This window comes from Oryzias latipes, chromosome 15, assembly GCF_053564925.1.
Source record: "Oryzias latipes strain Hd-rR chromosome 15, Olatipes_Hd-rR_3.1".
Lineage (NCBI taxonomy): Eukaryota > Metazoa > Chordata > Actinopteri > Beloniformes > Adrianichthyidae > Oryzias > Oryzias latipes.
This window is the reverse complement of record NC_136251.1, coordinates 25494964-25519597: the sequence shown is the minus strand read 5'-3', so window position 1 is coordinate 25519597 and position 24634 is coordinate 25494964. Positions and strand designations below refer to the sequence as shown.

At 40.4% G+C, this 24634-nt stretch overlaps 3 protein-coding genes and 1 non-coding gene across 5 annotated transcripts; all 4 read right to left on the bottom strand.

Moving 5' to 3' along the window:
• Nucleotides 1-490: 490 nt before the first annotated feature.
• npm3 (nucleophosmin/nucleoplasmin, 3) lies at nucleotides 491-2480 on the bottom strand. Its single transcript, XM_011484482.4, has 5 exons — nucleotides 2294-2480; nucleotides 2064-2149; nucleotides 1870-1989; nucleotides 1697-1790; nucleotides 491-965 (listed from the first exon to the last, which is right to left on the bottom strand). The coding sequence occupies exons 1-5, from the start codon at nucleotides 2364-2366 to the stop codon at nucleotides 859-861; spliced, it is 480 nt and encodes a 159-aa protein (XP_011482784.1). The 5' UTR covers nucleotides 2367-2480; the 3' UTR covers nucleotides 491-858.
• A 649-nt stretch (nucleotides 2481-3129) lies between these two features.
• oga (O-GlcNAcase) lies at nucleotides 3130-13587 on the bottom strand. 2 transcript variants are annotated; one of them, XM_011484480.4, is made up of 19 exons: nucleotides 13052-13583; nucleotides 12436-12487; nucleotides 12264-12361; nucleotides 11990-12120; nucleotides 11727-11898; nucleotides 11547-11645; nucleotides 11181-11465; nucleotides 10915-11073; nucleotides 10654-10835; nucleotides 10323-10577; nucleotides 10021-10224; nucleotides 9530-9704; nucleotides 8268-8321; nucleotides 6906-6991; nucleotides 5781-5885; nucleotides 5534-5625; nucleotides 5264-5456; nucleotides 5024-5183; nucleotides 3130-4923 (listed from the first exon to the last, which is right to left on the bottom strand). In XM_011484480.4, the coding sequence occupies exons 1-19, from the start codon at nucleotides 13212-13214 to the stop codon at nucleotides 4787-4789; spliced, it is 2802 nt and encodes a 933-aa protein (XP_011482782.1). In that variant the 5' UTR covers nucleotides 13215-13583; the 3' UTR covers nucleotides 3130-4786. The 2 variants fall into 2 exon arrangements, with proteins under 2 accessions (XP_011482782.1, XP_011482783.1); XM_011484481.4 differs by lacking the exon at nucleotides 8268-8321 and having other exon boundaries at nucleotides 13052-13587.
• A 927-nt stretch (nucleotides 13588-14514) lies between these two features.
• Nucleotides 14515-23703, bottom strand: pprc1 (PPARG related coactivator 1). The gene is made up of 14 exons (XM_023963298.2): nucleotides 23494-23703; nucleotides 22309-22404; nucleotides 22076-22219; nucleotides 21892-21972; nucleotides 19939-21811; nucleotides 19704-19757; nucleotides 18281-18341; nucleotides 18018-18085; nucleotides 16435-17146; nucleotides 16155-16352; nucleotides 15955-16033; nucleotides 15738-15859; nucleotides 15265-15416; nucleotides 14515-14970 (listed from the first exon to the last, which is right to left on the bottom strand). Exons 1-14 carry the CDS (start codon nucleotides 23572-23574, stop codon nucleotides 14870-14872), a joined length of 3822 nt encoding a protein of 1273 aa, XP_023819066.1. The 5' UTR covers nucleotides 23575-23703; the 3' UTR covers nucleotides 14515-14869.
• On the bottom strand, nucleotides 15503-15640 carry LOC111948859 (small nucleolar RNA SNORA50). The gene has a single exon (XR_002874857.1). It is a non-coding gene; the product is annotated as a small nucleolar RNA SNORA50 (small nucleolar RNA).
• Nucleotides 23704-24634: the final 931 nt, after the last annotated feature.

Here is a 24634-nt window from a genome sequence, read left to right as displayed (position 1 = left end):
AAAATGTATCCTGCAATTTTTCACCATTTACTCTTGAAGAGTACATTTTTGACTGAAATCTGCATGTTTCCTTTAGTATTTTCATTAGTGTGACATATCAGAAAACTAAAAAAATGTTTGGCTTATGTGTTTTGTTTTTAACTTTGGAAAACTTAGTCATCTTAAACTCTGAACATGAAACTTTTTTTAAGATTGTCTTTTATTGTCACATTTTTGGTATCAAATACAAAATTAACATTTGTCTCAAAGACGTCAATTTGTGGCATCCTTTCAAACAGGTTGGATAGGAAAAGTTGACTTTTTTTTTAGCAACAAGTCAAAAGAAGTTAAAACCCAGGAAGAGGTTTTTAATTCAATGGGTTCTTCCAGCACACTCATTTGCTAGATTTTTTGTTGGAACTACAACAATGTTTCCTAATACTGTGAACACAAAGTTCCCCTTAAATGCAGGTGACTTCCATAATTTGTGTTTTTTGTAACTTCTTTAAACTTGTTCAGTTATTTCTTTTTATTTCCGTCATGCACCAACAAATACACATATAAACAAGAATGTCAGAAAGACTTAAAAACATAGTTAACTACTTTTAATGAACTGCATATAAATCGATTGTATAAGACAAGTTGACGTCATTTTGACGTTTAATTACAATGTTTTCATCATTAAACGTTGCCAGGATCTGCTGGTGGAACAGCATTATGACAGTCTGATTATAAAACCAGGTAACTGGACCTGGACCTGCAGCAGGTCCTTCTGCAGCATCGCCACGATCACGGCTGTGCGGAAGAAGCTGTAACATGTAACGTTTCGTATAAAAAAGTTAGCCATTTGTTTTTAATCTAGAAGTTCAAGGTTTCTGACTACTGCTTCTTCTTTGCAGGTTTAATGGCAGGCAACTCTTCTTCATCCTCATCTTCCTCCTCTGTTTCCTCCTCTTCAGACATGTCAGAGTCTTCCTCCTGTGAAGCTGATGAGATCAAAAGATCAAAACCTCGGAGCTGAAGGGTTTTCAAAATAACTAAGACAATATCTGGTCTGAATCAGTTTTCCTCAAACACAGCATATTTACTAAACAATGTGTTACAATTTGGAAAAAAGAGAAATAAATTGGGTTGCACGATGGCAGGAAAACCCACGATTTGCAAAATTAGTGATCAGAATCGTGATGACGACATAACTTGCGATACATGAACAAATAACAAAACAACCAAAAACATAATTTCCATTTCACTGCAACAGTTTAATTTAAATAAGTTGACCCTAGTCTACAGGCCAACATCTAACATTAAGGAGTTCCATCTGATTGGCCAACAAGGTGAATGCGTCCATCCGATTGGCACAATGCATAAGGAGATTCATTTCAAGCTGCCATAAGCTTGTTTTGGCACGTTAAAGGTAACCATTGATCACAATTTTCACCATCTGTTGCGATACGCTTATTGCACAGCTTGGTATTGCGATGACTATAAATTTGCAATTTTTTGTGCAGGCCTAGAAATAAACATGTGCATGCATGCATACTCAGCCACAAACACCTGGAATGATTATTCTTAAACCGCAAACGTTGCTAATAAACTGTAAAAAAAAACAACAAACTTTTGTCCTTAAATTTTAATTAATATAATAGCTAATTAACATTTGCAACTTATTTACGGTTAATAATTAAGGGGGAAACTGGGAAATAAGGTTTAGATTTACCAATAAGGTGCAGGCCGCTGATGACGACAGGCCCTGATCCAGCTTTGAGTCTGATGGTGACTGGGGCTTTGAGTTCAAACTCTCCCAAACTCATCTAAAAAGACAGAAATGAACTCAAAGCAGCGTGCTTTTGCCAGTCATTATGAACCACTCACTCATTACCGAAAACATACCATAGGAAGGCACTTTATGTTCAGATTGGCGATCGGCACTGAAACATTCTTTCCCAGGTGGTTCATGGCGGTTACCTCCACGACATTGCTCTCCTCCTTAGCACCTTCTCCGAGGCAAACCTACAAAAAGGAGCGGTTAGCAATAGCAGAGAAGACCAGAAAACAAATAAAGAAGGAAACAAAACAGAACATACTGTTCTAAGCTCAAGAAAATGTTCCAAATCCTCCTCTTCATCATCGTGGAAACTATAGGAGGGCACTTTGGATGACAATTCACAACCTGTGAAAAAAGAAAATTAAAAAAAATGTCAGACGTGGAGTAACAACAAACAGCACTGACCTGAGCACTCATGATTTAGGCGAGCGAACCCCACGTGGGCGCCGCCAGAGATGTACTGTTAAATCAAACAAACACTTCGCTTACTGAACAAGTAACTTTCCAGCTTCGATTGACCAGCTGATGCGACATGCAGTGATTCATCTTCAGAGAAAGACATCTTTTCAAACTAAAAAAGTTTTCCTTCAGGATTTTTATGGCCAACCAAATCCTGAACGAAAATCAACGTGAGTCGCAGAGAATAGACGCGCGTGATTCGTCATCACTACGCGCCCGGAACGAACCAATCGGGAGTCATTTAAGAAGGAGGCGGTCCAGTTGAATTTTATGTCCATTTTATATGGACATAAATATGTTTTTTGTTTTAAGTGAGTCTAAAATGATTTTAGACTCACTTAAAACAAAAAACATATTCATTACATATTTATCTTTATTTTACATTACATTTTTTGAAGGTAAGTGTTGGGTTCCAGTTTTTTTGTCTGTTAATTTGTATTTTTAATAGATATTTAAAAGGAAACTGAGGAAGAAATCTGAATAAACAAATAAAAATAGGATTTAAGTATTTTAAAGTGACCTACATATAATACATGTAAAAAGTTATTTACAAAATAAGTCTAAAAAGGTATAATATATATATAAACAGTGTATAAGAACAATAAATAAGAAAATCAATTAACAGTTAATCTTGTTTTGAATATAACTTGTAGGATAATCACTAGCTGTAAATTAACTCCTATTATCTGCATTTCACACAATTTCTTAATATTACAAAGCTTTTATGTTAAACGTGTTGTTATTTGTGCTAACAAAAGTTTATTTCTTTATGAATATAACAAAGAGTTATCTAAATGTAAGCTTAATTCAATAGTTTTGGTGTGTTTGGAACCAGTTGAGTATGAAAACACAAAACCACACAAGTGTTTACTTTTTCTCATTTATTGTTTTTTGTTATACGTCTTACATAGAAAGTTTACAATAATTACTCAAACTTCAACGACTCCAACCCTAAACGCTGTATGTACATTTGGAGCCCTTCCTCTTGTCGTCGACAGAAGAGAAAGCTCTAGCATCGGCAAACTCTAAAATCAAACCGCCTATAACTGGGAAACTGTACAAGAACTAACTAGACGCTTAAGAGACTTGATGCCGACAGGCAGCACAGCGGCGTAGATGGAGAGTTAGTAAAAAGGACTGTTTACAAACAGAAGGCAAGCCAGATTTGAAAGATTTAAACCTATTCCACGCTGACTGACAGACTGTCTGAGCACAACAGGTTCCTGATCATAGCTGTATAGGTGGCATGCTCCTCGAGGTGGTAATATTCTAATGAGCCATCACAGCAGATCCAACACAACTCATGCACTTTATGAACGCACAGTTTAAAACATCACATTTACAGACGGCCACCGAAGAGCAGCTACTGATCCGTAGGATACTAACAGAAGACAGCCGTCAACCTTAAATGATGGATTTACAAAAGCAAATGAGAACCGAGGGAGTAGAAAGTCTTCAATGGACAGACTGGAATAAAGGAAAAGGCTCCAAATCTGTGCAGCTGAAAAGCCAGAGTGTAATTTCCCTTTGATGGATTAAATGCGTGCACCGCTAGAACTGAACATTCATTTGAGAGTTTCCTGCAATTTACCAGTGAGGCTTCAACTTCAAAGTGTTTTGATACTGGGAGATTGGGATTACAACTTTAATACATGAACTGTTGCCAATATACAGCTAAAATATTGATCAGAATGTTTTGGTCCTACAAGATGAGAGGAAATAAAGGCAAAGTAAATTTAAAAAAAAAAACAAAAAAAAAAAAAAACTGACCAACATTTTTAATGTTCAGTGGTGCACATTTTCACAGAAGAAAATACAGTTGCAAACTTCTAAGCAATATTTTAGATCTGATTGAAGATTCTACTGAAAAATAAAACATGATCAACAACTTTTAAACAAGGCACAAACCAAAAAGGCAACTGCATTATTTTCAAAAAAAAAAAAAAAAACGAAAAAAACAACATAAAAATGGAGGAATTATACTGAGACCCCCTGGAACATTTTTACTGCTTTCTAGACATCTAGAACTATGAACCTCCTAAGCCTCTACCTTCCTTTAGTGGTAAGCCGCACGCGTTCTTTGAAGTGTCCAAAATCTCAAGTGCACATTCAGAACCGATCAGCGTTGCCCTCAGATCCATTTTCCGCCGGCAAACGCTCATGTTCCACCAGTATCCTGTATTTGTTTCTGTAGATGAAGGAAAACTACGGAAGAACGTGTTGGAGCATCTTAAGCAAACGGTCGTGGAAACACTGCAGACATCAACCTCGTGGGAAATAAAGCAATGCCTAAGGAGCCCACGTCTATGTTGTCAATGGAGTGACTGCAACTCTTTGAATCCAAATGGGCTGTAACATCCAAGGGTGGCTTGGGGAACCTGTGCTCGACAGATGTGCTTCGTTAAACAAATCCTTAAAGGAACATGTGGAGAAAGCTCACATGGCAAACAAAGTAGAGTAAAGTATCGTCTGCGAATGAGGCGAACACTCGGGTGTCGCCCTCTTCAGTATCAAAAAGGGTTCTCAAAGGCTCCGGCCCATAATGATGATGTCTTTGGGAAATCCTTCCATTTTGGCCACCTCGAAGCATCCCAGCTTACTATAGAAGTCCAACATTCTCTTATCAGTCTGACGAACCTTACAAAACGCTCCGCGAGAACCTGAGAACAAAAAACAAAAACAAAAAACACAACAGATCGATGATTATAATGCTTCTGATCAGGTTTACATTGAATTTAATCGTGAGACTCTGTCGCTCACCGTTAGCTTTAAGTGAAGACAGTAAACATCCCATCATGCTCTTGGCCACGCTGGGGTCTGTGACTTTGGCGTGAATGTCCACTTTGATGAGAGAAGGAAAGTTGGACAGAAAAGAGTCTGGAAGACCATCCTCCTCCTCGTGGAAACTCAGCATCATCTTCTACAGACAGAAACAATTTATCATTTCACATGAGGAGAAAATGGATCAGAGAAAGTTAGGGGACAAAGATGAGATCATACTTCAGCCTCGGTGAGATCTTTTTCACAGTCTGGTTTGTTGTATTTTTCCTGCATGAAGGGAAGCCAGCTCAGTTTGCACTTCTTGATGAAGGGCTTCACATCTACTGTGCCGACGGCATAACCGCAAATCCCAGCTTCATCCTCCAGCACGAAACCGTAGTCTGAGCTCAGCGTTAGCAGGCCTCCGACCAACCTACAAACCAAAAGCAGCGATTCAGCTCCATTTGAGACGTCTGGTGGGTTTGAAGCATCCATCTTTGGAATATTTACCTGTCTCCTATGAGGTCAGGATCCTCCTGGGAGAACAGTTCATCCTCCATTCCTTCACAGTACATTTCCTTACAGATTTTATAAACTGCAGTCTTTGATGGAAACAGACACAGCTGTTATTGTAGCTTCCAAGAACAAATATTTTCCACTGATTTCTGTAACAAGTTCTATCATCTGCTATGGAATCATCTTTTAAAATCCATCTGAACAACATAAATTCATGTTTACAGTTGAATAAACAACTTACCTCATCTTTGGGATAATATGGCCTGATAGTGTAAATTTTGGAAGTTGGCAGGGATGGTGGCGGTTGGTAGAAAAGATCGTTTGCCGCTTCTATTGGCAACAATCTCTGCAGGTTTCAAAACAGACAAATTTAGTTTGATGAAGAGGAGTCATGGCTTTGCTTTGGCTGAGCTGTGTATTTGTTAGGTTGAGCCACTATCAACTCAAAAGGAACTACAGAAGCTACAATAAAAAGCTCTGGAGCATCAAAAACTGTTGAGAAATCGATGCATTCAATGGGTTCCTTGTTGATCTGACAGTGGACAACAAAAGCAAATACATCTGTTTCCTCTTTTTTTTTTTTTTGCAGATACATGGCAAAACAAACACGAATAGCTTTTAAAACATCACGAGGCAATGTTTTTTGGTCTGACGAAGGTTCACTTGCTGAAGGAGATGCTCCTTTCCCTGTTTTTTTAAGGCATCGCAATAATTCGCTGCGCAGAACCTCCTGTTGAGAAAAATAATGATGCTGGCGCAGAAATGCAGAGAAGACTCCAGGAAAAAACCAGGGTAAAAATCACAAACGGGCTCAGTGAATCAATTATGTCTAATTTGCATTTCAGTTTGGTGGTAAAACTCAGTTTTAGGCTGAAGTGTTGTGTTTAATCCTGGAGTTATCCCCTTTCCCAAAGCGCTTGCGTTCACGCTGCCGCTGCTGCGATGCTCGCATGCGCGCTCGCAAAGAGATGGCTTGGCAATTTGTGCGCTGTGTTTTCCTGCAAAGAAATGAGGTGTCATGAAAACAAAACCTCGCCATGCTCGCTTGCGCCGCATGCGCCAGGGAAAAGCAGCATCTCCTTGTGCAGTGGCTGAAAGAAAGTGAAATTATGATGCGTGTCATTTTGACAAGATCACTTCCATGTCATCCATTTTACTCTGGCAGTCAGACAGTAATTCAAAGTTAAACAAAGGACAAAACCTTTTTTCTTTTAAAGTCTTACTTTGAATACTGGGAAGCTAGCCGTCACAATCAGCCCACCTTTGACAGACCAAACCACTTCAACCTGCACATATTTTCCAGAATCGTCTTTCTCACAGCACTTTTTTTTTTTTTTGATCGCTGGTATTTCAGTGCATTAGATACCTGGAACTCTCCTGCTAGACCTCCCCTAAAGGCCCAGGGCTCTTGGTCTCCTCTAAGGAACTGTGCTGAGGACTGACTACGACACCCTGTTAGGAGCACAGCCAAGCGGACATTGTTACCACAGAGTGGGGGCTCTCTGATAGAGATGAAAAAAGTGGGGAAATGGGAATGGAGGGGCAATGTGTATCTAAAAGCAACACTATTATTTCGTTGGTTGAATCATTAAAACATCAAAAGGTCTGAATGTGAAACAGTCAATAATAACTACGGTAGTTTCTATGTTGGGGCTCAGGCACCTAAATCTCATGTATGGGGTATTTTCTGTAAGAGCTCCAGAAGGACCACTTTACTTAGCTGTGAGCCGTTTTTTTTAAAAAGCCTGGATATTTCACAACCATCATCAAGCTTCTCCATCTACCGCTCCACCAATAATCCCTCAGTACTTCTGACAAAAATACTCCAAAGATAATAAAAAACCATGGCAACCAAAGACCTCACCAGAAAGCTTTAGCTGCCATCGCCCCACTGATCGAAGCACCCCCGTCTGAAGTCACATTCTCATTTTATCTGCCTTGTCACATGATGGGGAGCATAAAAACCAGGGAAAAGTAAATGTGGTATATCTTATCACAGTTTAATGGCCTTGCAGCTTAACAACAATAGCCACAATCGAGGCAAACCAGAAAGGAAACACCAAAGGGGCAAAAAGACACGGAAAGCAGGCAGGGCTATTGGAGCTGGTAACCAACAGTACTGCTGCAAACTAAAGTCAGACCTGGTTGAAAGGAAACCCTGTCATGTGACCAGACAAATGCTGCGCGCGTGCAGGACATTTAACCCTGCTTAACACATCAATCTCACACTGATGACTAAAACAGTTCCAGCGGAAAACTGGACACACAGCTGGCAGATGCACCCACATGAAGGGACTGAGCATGGCGGGTACAATCAATAAAGTACACCACATAAGCTAAATTGATCTTTATCATGCTGGATTTTTATCTTGTCTTTGTCCAGCCAGTGTGCCACAGAGAGCTCACTTTTCATAAAACAAACACATATTTGTTTTGCAATGCTGTAAGATTCAGAGCCAAGCACAAGTTCCTATGTGTAGGTGCATCAGGCTGGTTTAGGCCTTTCTATTAGCCTACTGATAGAAAAAAAAACATGTTAGAGTTATGCTGCCAAAGAAAGAAATTTACACGTTAACACTTGGAATTCAAACCTAAATCGCCGCGCGAGAAGTGACTTCATCCGGAGGCCTGCTGCCGCTCTTACGTTTACAAAAACGCATTAAAAAAACAAAAAAATTATAGATAAAATCTGAACACATAAAAAGGGGGACGCCTGCACTGTGCATACATCGGCCACTGTCGATCCAATAGCAGTAGAAACTTGTACTGTGGATTCTTCCATCTGTACATAATGAAGGGAGAAAACAATAGAAAATAGTCATTAGTAAGTGTTTTCAAAAAATAACCAGGGAAGTGACTAATTGCCGCCTGAAAAGCTTTCATTTAGAGGGCAGATTTAAATAAAAAAAAGCTTGTGTCTAAAAGTTATAATTTAGAATTTTTTGACACTGCAGCTTTTAAACAAAACAGACCAAAAATGAGGCCAATGGTTCTATGTAGATGTTATTTTAAGTGTGGGTTTGCTGCCTGCTGCGTACAAAATTGTTGGCTGAGACCTCAGCTTTACCATATAGCTGGACATGATAGAAACCTGTGAATGAAACTGGGTTACAGGGAGTAACCTACAGGCCATGCTGGTGCTCTGTTCAAGTCCAAACAACACCCCAGAAAGCGTGGAAGTGTCCTCGCAAAGCTCAAAATGCATCACGGCTTACCATCTTATGAGTAATGCGACCGAAACCACAGAAAGACAAACGCCTTCCTTAAAAAATGATGGCATTTTACCCTGATGCATATTGAGTACTTCTTGTTTTTCTCTTCAAAAAGTATTTTAGCCATCGGTTGCAATATATCATTTGTTTGCATACTTCAACAAGCAGAGCATTTATGCACCAGAATGGCCTTCCACAGTGAGTACATGAACTTGCTCTCCAAGCTCGCATGCGCGCTAGGGCGTGTGGGCACCCATCCCCACTAGGAGAGGAATGGAAGCGAGTGTTTCTATGTTGGAATGCAGCAGGGAAGTTACTGGATACACAGCAAGCAGCAGCAACCCTGCTGGGAGATTTTCCACACAGGCCAAAATTCAATGGAACGCTAACCTTTTTTTTTTATTCTTACATTTATTTAACATGGTAGCAATGCAAACGGCATTCAGTCCGAGCAAAAATAAATAAAAGAAAGAAAGCATGTTAAAATTGTAATTCTAATTAACCTGAAGTAAGCTGATCTATAAACTTCTAACTTTTAAAAAGTTTTAGCCAATTGGTGCATGATGTGCACAAGTGATGCTGCGGCATCTCTGATCATGAATGTTACTGGTAAAATAATTTTTCAATTAAGTGACTGCTATTAAAAGTCATGCAGCTAAATCGCATATAATCTATTTTATTTTTCTAAACTGTTGATCTGAGGTGCAGAAAACGATTTATATATAGAGTCAGAGGCTAAGCTAAGGAGGCAGAGACCTGTGTTGTCTGTCTTACGTACCTAACCACAGGACAAAAGACTTGACCATAGAAATGATGCTCTTGATGTCCCAAATGTAAGGGTAGAGGTCGTACAGGATGGTGCGGTTGGCGATGTTCGACAGTCGGGTAAACATCTCAATGACGGAGCAGCACATGTCCTCAAACTTCTGTGCACGCGACTGCCATTCAGAAACCTAGAGAGAACAAAGGGGCCATTTTTCTTTTCAATTCACCAACAGATTTATGAAAGTTTTTTTTTTCATTAAAAAGTGACAAACTGTTATACAACTGTTTTATAAAACAAAGTTGGGGTAAAATGTTGGTGTGAAAGAATTGGAAGGAATCTAAACTTAGAAAAGATGGCTGAACTGAACACACTTCATCTGCAACCACACCACCCAATGGACAGTGTGGATAGTGCACACCCACCATTTTGTTTTCTGCCACACCACCAGCTGTTTATGCTGCCTCGTGAGATTATTTTAATCCACTTTAAAATACTACACATACCTTCTCGCTTTCCTTCCTTTTGCAGTTCACACTGACAACACTGCTGTTGGCTCTTAGCCAGTTGAACTCCTTCAACATCTGCATGGCTTTGGGTCCATGTTCATAAGGCAGGTAGAAGAGCTCTGCCAGCAAGCACAGGTCATCAAGTGAGAGCGGCTCTGCGATGAACAGCGGCTTCTCGTTGGGTCCGGGCACAAATACATCCTGAAAACAAAAGTTATTCACAGGGTCACAAAAACATCTAATATCCAAATATATATATATATATATTTTAAAAAGGAATTCACGATTGTTTACAGCACCTGTTTGAGCAGATCGTCTGTCTGCATGGGGGCGATGTCACTCCCAGAATCCTCCTGGATTGACTCTTCGGGGGACTTGGTCTCTACAAGACCCTCTTTGTCAGTGTCCATAGGCTTTAGGTCTTCAGCCATCTTGTCATTCAGGATGGGACCAGCATGTTTGCTCTCTGGATCAACTTCTGGCTCTGGTTCGTCCAGCTTCTCAACAACCATCTCCATTGGCTCCTCATCCGAGTCCTTCTTTTCAACATCCACCTACAGTAAACACAGAGTTAACACTCAGATGCCCATGAGTTCATAGCTTTGTGGAACAGCAACAACAAAACTCTACCTCTTGGGGGGCTTTTGTAATCGGGAGTGGAAGTGGGTCCAAGCAAAGGGGGGGGATTGCAGGTGACATTATGGGCTGTTGAAATACAGATGTGACCGATGTGGATGAGCAAAGAGCTGGAGCTGTCATGGATGTCACATCGATGGTTGTGCTTTTGGCACCACTCTGGGGAACCTGTCGACCTGAAAGTGTAAATGGTCAGCGCTGAGTTGTTTTTGTTCAACTGAAAAAAGAAGAAGAAAACACTGAGGTTGCTCTTACTGTTGTACTGGTGAGGGACACGAAACTCTGAAAGCCACTCAGTAAGAGCCAGTTTTAGAGCGATCTGTGGGCTGTAAAGCACGTCTGTCTCCAGCTCCTCATCACTTCCTTCATTCTCCAACTTGATCTGGATGGACACGGTGCTCTCCTCGCCGTCAGCTGATTCACGGCGACATTTAGAAAGACAATCAATTAAAGGCGTTGATACGACAGCTTGACCTTGTTCAATCCTGCTTTAATAAACCTCTTAAAAGTTTAAGACTTACTCATGACCACATCTTTGCGAACTCCGTTCATATTTGACTTGTACCAGGTGGCTAGAGTGTGAATGGCCACAAAGTTGGTTTCAAACTCGCAGTTGGGGTTGGTGAGGACTCCCTTCAGTCTCGGAATGAGCTCTGTGGAGCGACCCTTATATGGACCCAAGAAGAGCCTCTTCTGGTCATAATCATTAGCATGAATATTGTCCCAGATGACTGGGGCCCGTCTAAGGATTTTCGACACCTCCTCAATCGACTCCACAGGAATATCTTTGGAGACCACTTTGGGACCTACACGCAGAACATGAAGTGATTTTGGGTGTTTAAATTTAAATTCAAAGTGTTGAAATCCTCCTGGTACCTCAGACTTACCTGTCCATAACACATCTATGCTGGGGAGTAGTTTCTCACCCACTGTGTGCAGGTAGGGCGACTGGGGGACATTTGGGTAGCAGAATGTTCCACAGTACTCTTTAAAGGCAGACAATAAATAAACAAGTCAGCAAACCAAATAATTACGGCATAGAAAGAATAGATGGTAATAGGAAATACCTGTGGGGCAAAAAAGGAAGGTTTCAGGCTCTCCCAGGTACTGGTAGATTTCATTGGTGATGGAAACCTGAGCATGTGCAAAGGAGCTGAAGACTTCTTTATCAGCAGGGCACATATTGTGGTCAATGTCATCAAAAAGTAAGGCAAATGACTTGCAGCCAAAATGAGTAACCTAAAGGAAAGAAGGAGGGATTGAAATTTGTTTGAATACTGACCTGGAGAGATCTGTGAAAGCTTTAGTCTTACACAAAATATTCTAATACCTGATCGAGTTTTCTCTTGAGAGCAGAAACTTCTTTCTGGTTAGAAAAGGTGATGTCTAACCCAGGAGAAATGGCATAAATGAACTCAATTCCATGCTCCTTTGCAGCAGCAATTAAGGTCATGAGTTGTTCTGCAAAACAGTTGGGAAAACAAATAAACAAACAAGTCTACATCATAATAAAACATTACAGAATCCATGCATGCTAAGAAAAAGCCGAATGCCTTATCAGCTCCACACAAGTATCGGAAAAGGATTGAATCTGAAAAGATTACCTGCTTCTTCCACCGAATACAGCTCTCTCCAGAACATTCTGTGTTTGTAGTCATCTTTTGGTGCATAAAGGTATGTGTTCAGACCCCATTTCTGCTGCCTGTGAATTACAGGGTTGGCGTCAGTCAGAATCACATTCCACATCCCCCTGCTGTAATTTGTAAGCCTAATTACCTTCTGAACAGCTCTTTCCTCTGTTCCATTGTCCATGGGCGGCCATAAAAGCCTGCATACGGTAACAAGAATTAAAGCATCATGCAGTAAGGTCGTGATAGATTACATTTTAGTGCTATCTGCTCACCAGTAGCATAAAATAGACACTTATGAAAGCATTTTGTGTAAAGAAAGATTATTATCTACTAGAGCCAATAAGATATATCATAATACATTAGCAAAAAAAAAACCGCAGCTGTTGGGCGTAACACATAGGATATAATTTTGAAAATGCATAAAATAAATGATAATTTCAGAAAAAAATATTATATACATTTTTAAAACAAAACCCTGCTTTTTTTGTCAGTATAGTCAGAAGCGAGTGAAAACATTTTTGTCGCCCTAATTTCTTCCAAAAAATGCAAACACTGCTTCTATTTGGGACAACGTGTATACAGAATAAAAAAAAGCAAAAACAAACATTTCAATAGTACTTTCAAAATAAAATGTTAAACGTCATGTAAGCGTTTCAGAAAAAGATGCTACACCATCAAATGAAGGACTTATAATGTATTTAACACTTAAAAAAACGACTAGGAATATCGAAAGTTCTCGAAAACTATGTCTTCTACCCTACCTTCCACGACACCGCTGATGAATTTTCGGTGACCCGTCGACTCCACCTCGCCGGAGTCTTCCACCGGGCCTGGGGCCTCCACGCAGGGCTCTCCGGAGACTGGGCTGGGGCTGCTTTCAACAACTAGTTGTTGAGTATCCACTGGTTTTTCTTTATGGACCATGGTTCACGTTATCTTTCGACACAAAAAAAACGAAAATTTCCGACTAAATCCTCTGAAATGTTGTTCCCGACAGGGTTAGCTAACAAGCCCACCGAGTAAAACCCGGATCATAAAATAAAACGCGTCACGGCGCGTTAACGCTACGAGAGAAAAAAAAGAATCGCTTTTCCAAAAAAGAAAAATCCGGTCTCTGCTTTCTGCAAACACCAATAAAATTTCCCTCCAGATGGTAAATCACATATTGCAAATAAATTACGTAGAGAATAAGAAAACCTTCGTGTGTTTGCACTCGACCATTCTCTTCTGTATGGTAAATTTGCCCTACTTTTTGCGTTGGTTCTTCCTGTTTACACCGAGTGCGCATGCTCAGAGAACCGGAGCAAACCGGTCAGGACCGGATTAGTGTGACAAAACAAAACACAGGAAATTTTAAATATTAAACACATGGCTGTTTCGCGTGGATTCAAACTTAATTTGCTGTTTTGCTAATCAGCTTATGATTCGTATTAAACGAAAATATGATCGCAACTTACGTGAAATGTGTACTGAACCGGTTATCCCAATTGGCAAATCGCGACACGTAAAAATTGGACAAAGCGAACATAACCCATAGTAAAATCAAGATTTGTTGTTCCTAAAAGAGCAGAAATACATATTTTGGCTGCAGCTTCCTTCGTGCTCGTCACTGCAACAGCTGGAGTTTTAACGCCAATGAGGAATTAATTTATTTTATATATATATATATATATATATATATATATATATATATATATATATATATATATATATATATATATATATATACCAAATATACCATAAATGTTCAGCACACATGCATGTATATTGTTAAACTAATGCAAAAACAAATCACTTCAATTAAATTCTATAAGGGTTCAATGCAAAAATGATTTATATCCATGAAAAATATACAATTTACAAACTAAAAGCAGCTGGCTGAAAAAATATTGTTTCAAATATGTAATATGTTACACTATAAAACAATAGCTGTGTACGGCTTATAAATATTTCTACCCAACTTTTAAAAATATATATGTATTTAAAAAAAAAAGTTGGCAAGTTTGTTCAAGTTAGCCTGTCGTTCTAATCCTTTTAGAAATTTGTGATAAAACAAAAGTTGAAATAAAGAAATATGTAAGAAGGTACACTGACAGTATATTCTCCCTTTAAATCCTTTCAAAGTAAAGAAAGTTAAATGTATATATATTCTGGTAGATTAAAAACATTAAAGACTTTTGCTTAATACCTACAATCTTGTAAAAACAAAACACAAAAATCACAATTTGTTTGATAAAACATATTTATTTAGACTTCTGGGACATTTCAATGTGTCGCATCATTTCCCAAATAAGGTAAATTAGAAATTAACCCTTTCATGATTCTTTCCATACAATTTTCCACAATTGTACATTTAAATAATAGAAAAGAAAAACAGAATTTTGCTTTTACTTTTTTTTCATGCTTTTACCAGTTTCTTTATAAATTTTCACTTCAATAGAAGGGGTTAGCTTTCCAAAACAAACAAAAAAAAAACAAACAAATGAAGGCATGAAGCAAAATGTAAAGTTTTGCAGATGCAGATCCACCCACGAATTCTGAGGTAAGTCTCGGCTGCTTCTTCCTGCAGGCGTCCTCCGTTACCTCCTTAGATTCTGCTGAGCCTGCTTCAATAAAGTGTCAAAGTCTAGTGCATTCAACTTGCCTTTTGTTGGCAACGGCTCATAGTCTCTGCTTGAATCTAAAAAAACAAGGGAAAAAACAAGCACACAATTAAAAAACAATTTAACACACAGCATCGAGTCTATGTGGAGTCTCAGTAAAGGTTGTTTGCAGTACCAATTAAAAGTTGACCGTAGATGTTTCATTCTTTTCCTTCTCTAGATTGTGTGTAATTTGTATTTAACCTACATTAACAATGGATGTGTTCGGGACAAACAGGTGGTGAACAAATACAATGCAACCTCCTGCCTCAGTTAATCTACTCACTGGCACCAAGACATTTTTTTAGTTTGCTAGTTTAAACTATACAAACCTAAATCAGCATAATTGCTTTGACAAAACTGCCTTCTTCCACCAAAGCAGAGATCAAACGGAAGCTCGTCAGGGTTGCGCAGCTTGCTTCCGTTCTCGATGGCTGTAAAAGCGTCCTTGGTGTCAAAAAAAGTCACAAACCCGTAGTTGTCCCTGTGAAAAACAATTAAAAAGAAAAACAACCCTTTGTTCATTTGCTTTATCAGACCTCCAGTGAAAAACAATTAACATGTGTGCAAAGTTGTAACTTGCTTTTAAAAGAGCAACTTAGCTGTTTTTTCTAAGAAGCTCCAGTTATGAACAAGCAGTTTGATTTAGCACTGTTGCTTGGCCAAAATGGTCACAGACAAGACCAACGAGGTTCAAAGACAGTGCAGCTATTTATGCCTATGGAGTATTTTTTTTTCCAATATAGGAGGTCAGAATGGACTGAAATGGCATACTTTGTTCAAAACCTCTTCTGGATGGTCTTACCCATGATCTCTAAAGTGCAGGGTACATTCCTCAATCCGGCCAAATACAGAGAAACGCTCCCTGAGTTCTCTTTGGGTCATTGTTCCTCGTATTCGTCCAACGTAAACAATTCGTCGCTCTTCCTGAGAGACACACAGAAGTAAAAAAGGGCAATGAAATCCTTTTGTCTTTGTAAATTTTGTTAGAATTCAGGGATATTGACTGTAAATGAACGTACAATGGCTTTCTCCTTGCGCCTTTTCATTTCTTCTGTATTTGCCTTTGGAACATTGCTGTGTCTGGGTCTGTATGTAGGGCTGTAACAAAACCCTTTGGTCATTAGTTTCAGTCTAAATTATTTCTTCAAAACACCTAAAACAAATAAAAGTTTCATGTAACGAATGCCATTCATACACACACGAGTTTCATCGACTGTACCTGTACAGTCTTCTGCTTCTATTCCACTGCGTTTGTTTCTGAGGGGACCGAGACCTGGACCTGGAGCGACTCCAGGAGCCAGAACGAGAGGATGAATAGGAGTATCTCCTCCTCCTGGGAGGAGAGGGAGACACGGAGCGAGAAGACCGAGAGGAGGAGCGGGACGAGGATCTAGAACGACTGTCAGAGTGGTGGTACCTAAAGATAAAAAGCAAGAAATAAATTTATAATTTTCTTAAAATGAGGTTTGAGCAAAGAAATCGATTTGAGAGGGACAAACCGTTTCTTTGCCGGAGAGCACGATCTAGACCGAGATCTGGAGGAGCAGGAGTCTGAGCTGCTAGACATAGGGCTGGAAGAGTACCGAGATCTTTTCTCGGATCTGCCCCTGGTTCTTTCTTTGCGGCTATATCTGGGGCTGGGTGTTCGAGAAGCAGCGGGTCGACGGTAAGACCTCTCTAAATGCCGGCTTCTTGGACTCCTGATTTTATAAGTACTTTCAGCTTCGAGTTGAGAGGGGGAAGCAGCTGGAGTCTCCAGTATAGAGCCTCCATCTGGCCCATGCTTGGTGGTCTTCTGTCCTGGACGCTCAGTCTGTGGGGCATCTTGAGGTTTGGTTGGAAGCACAGTATTTGTCGGTGCCACGGAGCATTGAGTGATTTGTGAAGGAGCATGGTCCTTGATGGTTTGAATAACGATAGAAGATTGTTGCTTGACATTCCAGCGCTTTCCTTGCTCCCATGAGGAAGTGCCTTTGTTTGGAAGGCAGTAGTCGTGATCCATGCATGCGAGGGAAGAGGAAACAGCGGCGGCAGCCGGAGAGACCAGTTTACTGTGGGGCCGCGCTGACGGCAGAGGCTGGGGGTCTATCTGGATAACTTTAGAGGGGCTGACTTTGGGGCCTTCTCCAGCCTTTCCCTCTACTCTGAGTGAAGCCACCGGCGCCAGAGGTTTCCACATTTGGTGTGGGGGAGTGGCTGGAGGAGTCAGAGCTAGAACAAAGGAGAACCCAGATTACACTCCACATGTTAAGAATGTGGATCAATACTTAGGTGGCAAATTGATTCACAAATCATTGATTCATAGATCAAACCACGATTCTTACTATTTAATATATGTTTGATTGATTCCTGCATGTATGTCCTTTCACTGGGTTATGAAAATTGAAGATATATTTAATCATCATTTATACATCTAAAAACAAATTTGAAAAAAAGAAGGTATTTGTTACTTTAATTACTTGTATTCAAAACATTTTTTGTAGAACGATTTCAGTTACCTGGACTTCGGTCTCATTCCTTTTGTTACTGACACTAGTTTATACTCTGCAATTCCTAGATTCTGCAGTTTTAGAGTAATAATTACAGTGTCTGCAGTGTACTTTACAAGATTTATAAACTTTTTAAATCTCAGATGTTTATTCATACTCAAATTTCCAGGAACAGATTTTAAATATTCAAATACTAGTAGCTCTATTACATGTACAGTGAGCCCTCTGTATATCGCAATTCACCTTTTGTAGATACTACTTCTACTTCACGGATTACACCCATCGCAGATTAAGTTCAGAACGTAACCCCAGCGATAAACAAGGTCACACTACTTATAAAGGTCTTGAATCAGCTATATCAAACGGCACAAGTATTCAGGAACAGATGGTGAATATTCGAGTATTCGGATACTCCTCACAGCTCCATCACATGTACTCATCTTTAACACTTTACATCAACAATTCACCTTCAGTGACCGTGCCATTTCACAGCCGAATTCACTGAGAAGGCAGCAGCCATCAGCAGACACAAAGATACATACATTTGCATAAAATGTTCCACTGATTGTCCTTTTAATTAAACTCCCAATTACCTGCAATGCTGGAGAAGTCATTAGCTCGCACACGCTCCACAACGGTTTTCTCTGGAGCCGGTTCAATGCTGCAAAGCAAGCAATTAGTATATTAGCAGAGAAGACGATAATCCTCCAACATCCTCTGACAAAACGCTGAAGGACAATGAGGTTCACGGTAGGTCTTGGCGTTTGGTAGATTTGCGTCACGTACAAACACAAAAAGTAATCTGCTTTGATTTTCCAGCGACTCGGAGCAGCATAGGGGCTGTAGGGTAACTCACCTCGAGTTTCCTACAGCTGCTGCTCTACCACAGACCTCCGGTACACATTGCTCCTCTTTGGCTGAAGGAAGAGGGAACATTTCATAAGAACACAGGGGCCACCAGTAAACAAGAAGAAAAATAAACACTAATTGTGCTTTATGCAGTGATCATTTTGCTGAAACTATCAGCTAAATCAGATGCATCATTACACGATGAGACTGTAACACACCAGTCCAGGTTTTTTCCAACCCTCAGATCCAGCGGGGCGAGAGTCAAATACATTTGCACACATGGCAGAATTCCAGAGGCCCAGCAGACAAAAGCACAAAGCAGCGTCCCTTAAAGGGGAATATTACACTAAAGCTTACCCACGTAAAAGCAGATCAGATAAGCTTTAGATCATAAACATTCCATAGGTCACTTTTTGTTGGGCTGTGCAGTTGAGCTTATTCTATATGTTTATAACTTACAGTTTCCCCTCTTTTCTGTCCAAACCCACTATGGCCGTCTAACATGGATCCTCTAATACAGCGATCCTAACTGCTGGGCCACAGAACAGTACAGGTCCGTGGGACAGTTGGTACCAGATCGCAGAGAACAGAAACGCAACCGACCATCTGATCCTAAAGAACGATTTATTTTGGAAAACTACTGGACTCACTTCCGACTCACCCTTGACGCCTGTTTAAGTATATTGATCGCATGTTGATTATACACCCACTATTTTCTTAAAGCAGTTGTGCTGACAGCCAAGTTAAAATATATATATATTATTATTATATTATATATTATATTAGGAATTTGTTTTGGCAAAGAGTCAGTGAGGAAACAGAAGGAGCCTTCGACTTCAAAATAAAATAAATCTGCATCTAACAAAGAACCAAGAAATAGAAAATATGGGTTTTAACTGTTGTTCCCACAGACCCCAATGAAGTATAATATACAGCTACCGGCTGCTAGAATCCTGCTAATAAAGTTGCTCCAACGGGGGATTAACATTTATTATTATATTTATAATTGATCAGCTAAAGTTTTTTTTTTTGTATTTATCCGTCGCACCTTACAGGTCAGACAAAGCTGAAGTTGGCGTTTAATCTTTTTCTTCCACTTTGACTTTCATGGGTTCATGGAAAACTGATATCACATTTGAATAGTTTCTATACAAAATCTAAAGTACCAATAAAGTTTAAACCCCTGGCAGATATTTAACAGAAGATGAACGTAAACTTTACGCTTTAAAGTTAAGGTGGAAGCCCTCTTTAACCTCGTACCAGCTGGTTGGTAGTGACATTATACCGGTCCGTGGCCTGGAAAAGGATAGAGGCCCCTGCTCTAATAAACTTCAGTCGAATAATAAACCCGGTAACCCACAATGTTTTCTGCAGTTCTAGAGAAAACCCTTCTTTGAAGGGAAGAGTGGACAAACTGGGACATTAAATACCTTGGGTTTCTTCAAACTGCTCCAGTAAACTCGTCAGATCAGCAGCTTCAATCCCTACAAACACACAACACTTGACGGTTAAACCAACACAGCAGAACAACAACAACAAAAAAAAAGAAGAAGTCCGATTTATACACTTTTTTCATCCAACTATTTGGACTCACATTTGAGGGTTAAAGTTTAAATGGCAGATAACTCAAAAATTAAAACACATTTTTAAAATAAACCTTCTTACCTATTTCACTTGTAAACGCCTCAATCAACTCCTGGGTGGACTTGTTTGCTTTTTGGAGGATTGCTGCAGTGCGTTTTGTATGTTGTTGGATTATTGGAGTCACGCCGCGTGGCTTTGAAAGACCTGAAGGTGTTTGGGGACTGTTGGCGGGGAGTTTTGGAGATTTTCCATCAGATGCTGCAGAGCTGTTTAAAGCGCTACACGCTGTGGTCTCAAGTGGCTTTTTGGAAGGATGCTTGGATGCAGCCCGGATGTTTTCATTAACGGGGGTGGGATGGACCTGTGTGAGCTTAGGGGTTTGTTCATCAACAGCTTCTCTTCTCTGTGAAGGAACAGGAGAAGGCGTCCCATCCTTTGAAGATGCATTCTGGGTAGAAACCTCTACAGAAGACACAGACGGTACCCCGGGCTGGACAGGGTTGTTTGTTTGTGTTGAATTCTTAACTGAGTTGGGGGCAGGAGGAGGGTGCATTTGGGGTAATCTAGAAACATCCTGGGTTTTGGAAGCTGGAGCAGATGCTGCAACTTTGCTTGTTGAGGACATCATGTACGCCGGGGGAACCAGCAGGGCTTCAGGCGTGGGCGGTGCACCCGGTCCTCTTGGCTGCCAGGCAGGTCTGACTTCTTCCACGTCTTTCTTCGCCGCCTGTGGGCCGGGACGTCGTGGGTCTTTGGGGTTGGAATGAAGCAGGCAGGGGATCGGAGGGAGCTCTTTGGGGGGCTCCGGAAGGCTGGGCCATTTGGTGCTGTTGTTGTCTGGGACTTCCACCGGAGTGGGCTTCCTCTGCTGTCGCAGGCGCCTATACTCTTCCAGACTGAGGGATTTGGGTTTGGGCTCTGGTGGGGTCACGCTTGCAGATCCTGTGTTCTCTGAAGGTTCAGGGTTGGAAGCAGGTACAGCGATCCCTGAAGAAGCCCCAGAGGGTTGAACTGTTGAACCTTCTGTCTCCACAGCAGCTGTGACCGGCTGTTTGGGGACATTTGTTTGGGGAGCGGAGGACTGTTTTTCCTCAGCAGCATTGCTTAAAACGTTCTCTTGTTCTGGTGAAACTGGTTCATTACATTCAGACAGTTCTGTTGCAGTGGTCTTTCCTATTGTTTTAGTTTGACTATGTTTGATTTCTTTACGGGCTTTGCTGGATGGAGTTGATGAAGGAGGAACCCCTGACACTTTAGGGTTGACAGAAAGCTTTTTAGCTTTTTTCAGTGACTCCGGGGTAGTTTTACACACGGTGCCACTTCTAAGGACCCGTCCTTCTGTAGGTTTGGGTTGTACACAGAGTTTCCTTTTCCTCCGCGTAGGGTTTTTGGTTTTAGCTTCTTTCTTCAGCATGATCTCAGCCTTCGTATCGGAGCTTGTTGGTACCGGACATATAAAGTTCAGTTCTTTGTTAGGCCTCACATCATCTTCATCATCAACGACTATATGCTCTGAACTGTCAGTGAGCACCTCTTCAGCTTCATCGGAAACACTCTGCTCCTTTTCTGAGGATGTCTCCTTAAGAGGGACTGAGATTGGAAGATCTATGTTTGGGATGGCAAGAATAGGTTCTCCATTTTCACCCTTGTCTACAACCTCAAGCAATATTCCTCCTTCTGGCAACATGTGCTCTCCCTGCTCATTCTCCACACATATAGTCATACAGTAAGGATGCATGTGTCTGACAAAGTCTCCAAGACTAACTGGTGGATGGTCGCCTTCACTTTCCTGCTGAAAAGTGATGGGAAGTGGGAGAGTCAGCCCCTCCCAGTCTGGCAAGTCCCCATCAGGTGATGAGGATTCTCCTATAATTGGGCTCCGATTGATTGAGCCATCCTCCTCTTCCTCCCCATCGCTCCTCTGGACAAAAATCCCCTGCATTCTGGGTAGACTCTGCATATCAATGGAGACAAAGGTTTAAAACTTGAACTCTTCAAATATGTTCAGCAAATAAAACTGAATGGAGAAACTACCTTTCCAGTCGACAAGGGTCGCGCAATATTTAGTGAATCCTTCTCTTGAGGGGAGCAAGACAGATACAGCATTCTCCTAAGCTGAAGAGTTAAAGATAAAAAAACATTGTATATATTTTAAATCAACTCATGAGGAAGGAAGGCCTTTCAATGTCTTCCTAGGAGTAAATTTATGGTCACGAACCGGAGAGTGCTCTCTGCCCTTCTGAGTAGACAGCAGCTCTGAGTCAGGTAGTGTGTCAAAGGGCGACAGGTTTTCATCTTCGACATTGTCAAGAATCTCCGTTAAAGCCGTCAGCAGCATAGTCTCGCTCTCCTCGTCTTTAGTCTAAATGAACACAGCAAAAAAGAAAGATTAAAACATAACAAGAATGCAACAAAACACCAAGCTGCTGAAATGCTGTAAGTTAGTCTTACCTCTACTGTCGGCGTGTCTTCAAAGATGGAAAGAATGGAGGGATCCAAGCAGCTTTGAATGGAATCCAGACTTCCTCCTGAGATTAATCTGTCAGTCTAAAGGAAAAGTCAATATAAATCATCTGTCATGTTTGGGGTGGTAAACAGATTACCATGGAAGAACAACACATTTTTTAGGTAAAATCTCACGTTAATCATTTTAAACTCTTTGTTACAATAGATAAAATGATCAACTTGCAGATTTGAGTAACATTATGCTGTTTATTCAAACGAAATGGTGCGTTCCGGTTCGGACACCCACGTGTCTCCAAATGCAGACAGCAGGCGGACATGTTTGCTCTTCCCTAATGCCCACGTGTTCGACTACAACAAAACAAATACCAATTTTCAGCCCCCCCCAAAATGCAAAACAAGTTATTATATGATTGCAACTGATGTGACCAACATATGTCGGCGTTTGTTCATTCTGAAGTACATTACAAAAAAGTGAGCGAATCCCATTTGCGCATGTGCGAAAATTACCAACGTGATTAAACACGAATCATTAACACGTGAACCCATTTGTATGGCAATAAGACACCCTGAACATATTTAGACAAAAACTTTAATGTCAGATTTCCCAAACATGAACGTGAAACGTGAAAAATCAGCGTAATGGCCTTTAATCAAAACTAAAGCTGACTAGAGTTGCAGATCACCACCACGTGTTAAGGAATGTAGATAAACCCCATCAATTAGCTTTTAAGTGAAATCCACACTTCCATGTCGTATCTTAAATAAACACAAAACCATATAGCTGCAAAAATGCACAACTGTCAGTAAATATTTTCAAATGACTGTTTGGGTAAAAATGCGGGGAAAGCGCCTCTTCCCCCACCGGCCCGACTTGATCACAATCCTGTTAAGCTAGCACTCCAAACGTCAAACTGGCTGCCTACGCATTTCTAATTAAAAAGTCAAATGAAATACTAGTTATTTAGCGTTGCCAATTGCTGTATAAAACACAAACGCGTAAACATTTCATGTAGGCATTTTATTTTATTTTATTGCTATCCTATGGCTGAATCCACGTGTCACTTTTCTACCTACTGGTTCAAGCAAACACGATGTACTAGTAGCAGCGCTCAGAGCACGCGCTCACCAACTCTAAAATGCACGATCGTTTCAAAGCGTATATTTATTTACCTCGTCTAGTGTTGCTAAAGGGGAAAGGTCCATATTGCACGCTGTTAAAGTTTCCTCGCCTGTTCTCCACCGCGCCGCCATCTTACGAGCCCACTCCCCGCCCCGATATGTTCAGAATGAGGAGTAGTGAATTACAGCCGGACCGGCAGGAGACACGTGGTCCAGCATTCCCGGCAAAATGACGTAAACCCACGCAAACGCCGGCGGACGTCACCACGTTTGTTTTTTCTCCCCCAAATCTTTATTGATAACTAGACATATTACAATAGGTCAAGAAAACAACGCAAACATTGTGCAAATGACACATCAACAAATCAGCACAGTCCAGAGGTTTACATTTTCTTATTAAACACTGAAATAGGATAAAAAAATAAATAAGAAAATACGCAGTTGCTTTAAAAGATGGTTGCAGAGGTCTGCAACCTGCGGCTCCAGAACAATGTGGCTCTTTGGTTGAATAAAAATAATTCTTTGTCTTAAAATGTATCTGTAAATTAAAAAAAATAGGCAATTAGTAAAAAAAGAGAAATGAAAAGAAAGTTACCTAAACTTTATTCAACTTATTTACAAACAGTTAAAAGGCAGTACATATCACGTGACGGTGCTGCTGACTATGGTCGCCCTTATTCTCCATCAATCCATCAATCCTTAACAGTCCTGTAAAATATTTTTGAGCTCTATTTCCCACAGAACATCAGTTTTGAGGTCAGTAAGCAGCGAGCACAGCCAGAATGCCAAGATAAGTTAAATGCATCACATTTTCTAATTTTTTTATATTCAAGGATTTTAAGTGCAACTTATGGTTGGAAAATATAGTAGGGATCTCTTAATTAGTTCTGATTTAACTTTTAGCTCAGTAAAAATAATCAGTAAAATGAACTTTTATTATCACTGCCGACATTACACTACTTACAACATTTGCTGCATTGAGATGATCTTATGTGGTGCAGAATGTCTTTTGTTTTTAAAGGAAGTCATGTGAACCTCTGTCAAAAGTTATAAACCATTTCACATTGTTGAAAAAATATGTTTGATGTCATAATTAAACATAATAGGAATAAAACAAGTCAGTGTCTTATTTTTCTACAGGGTAAAGGAAGACTTTGTGACTCCTGCTGGGCTGTTGTTGGCAAGAAAGCGA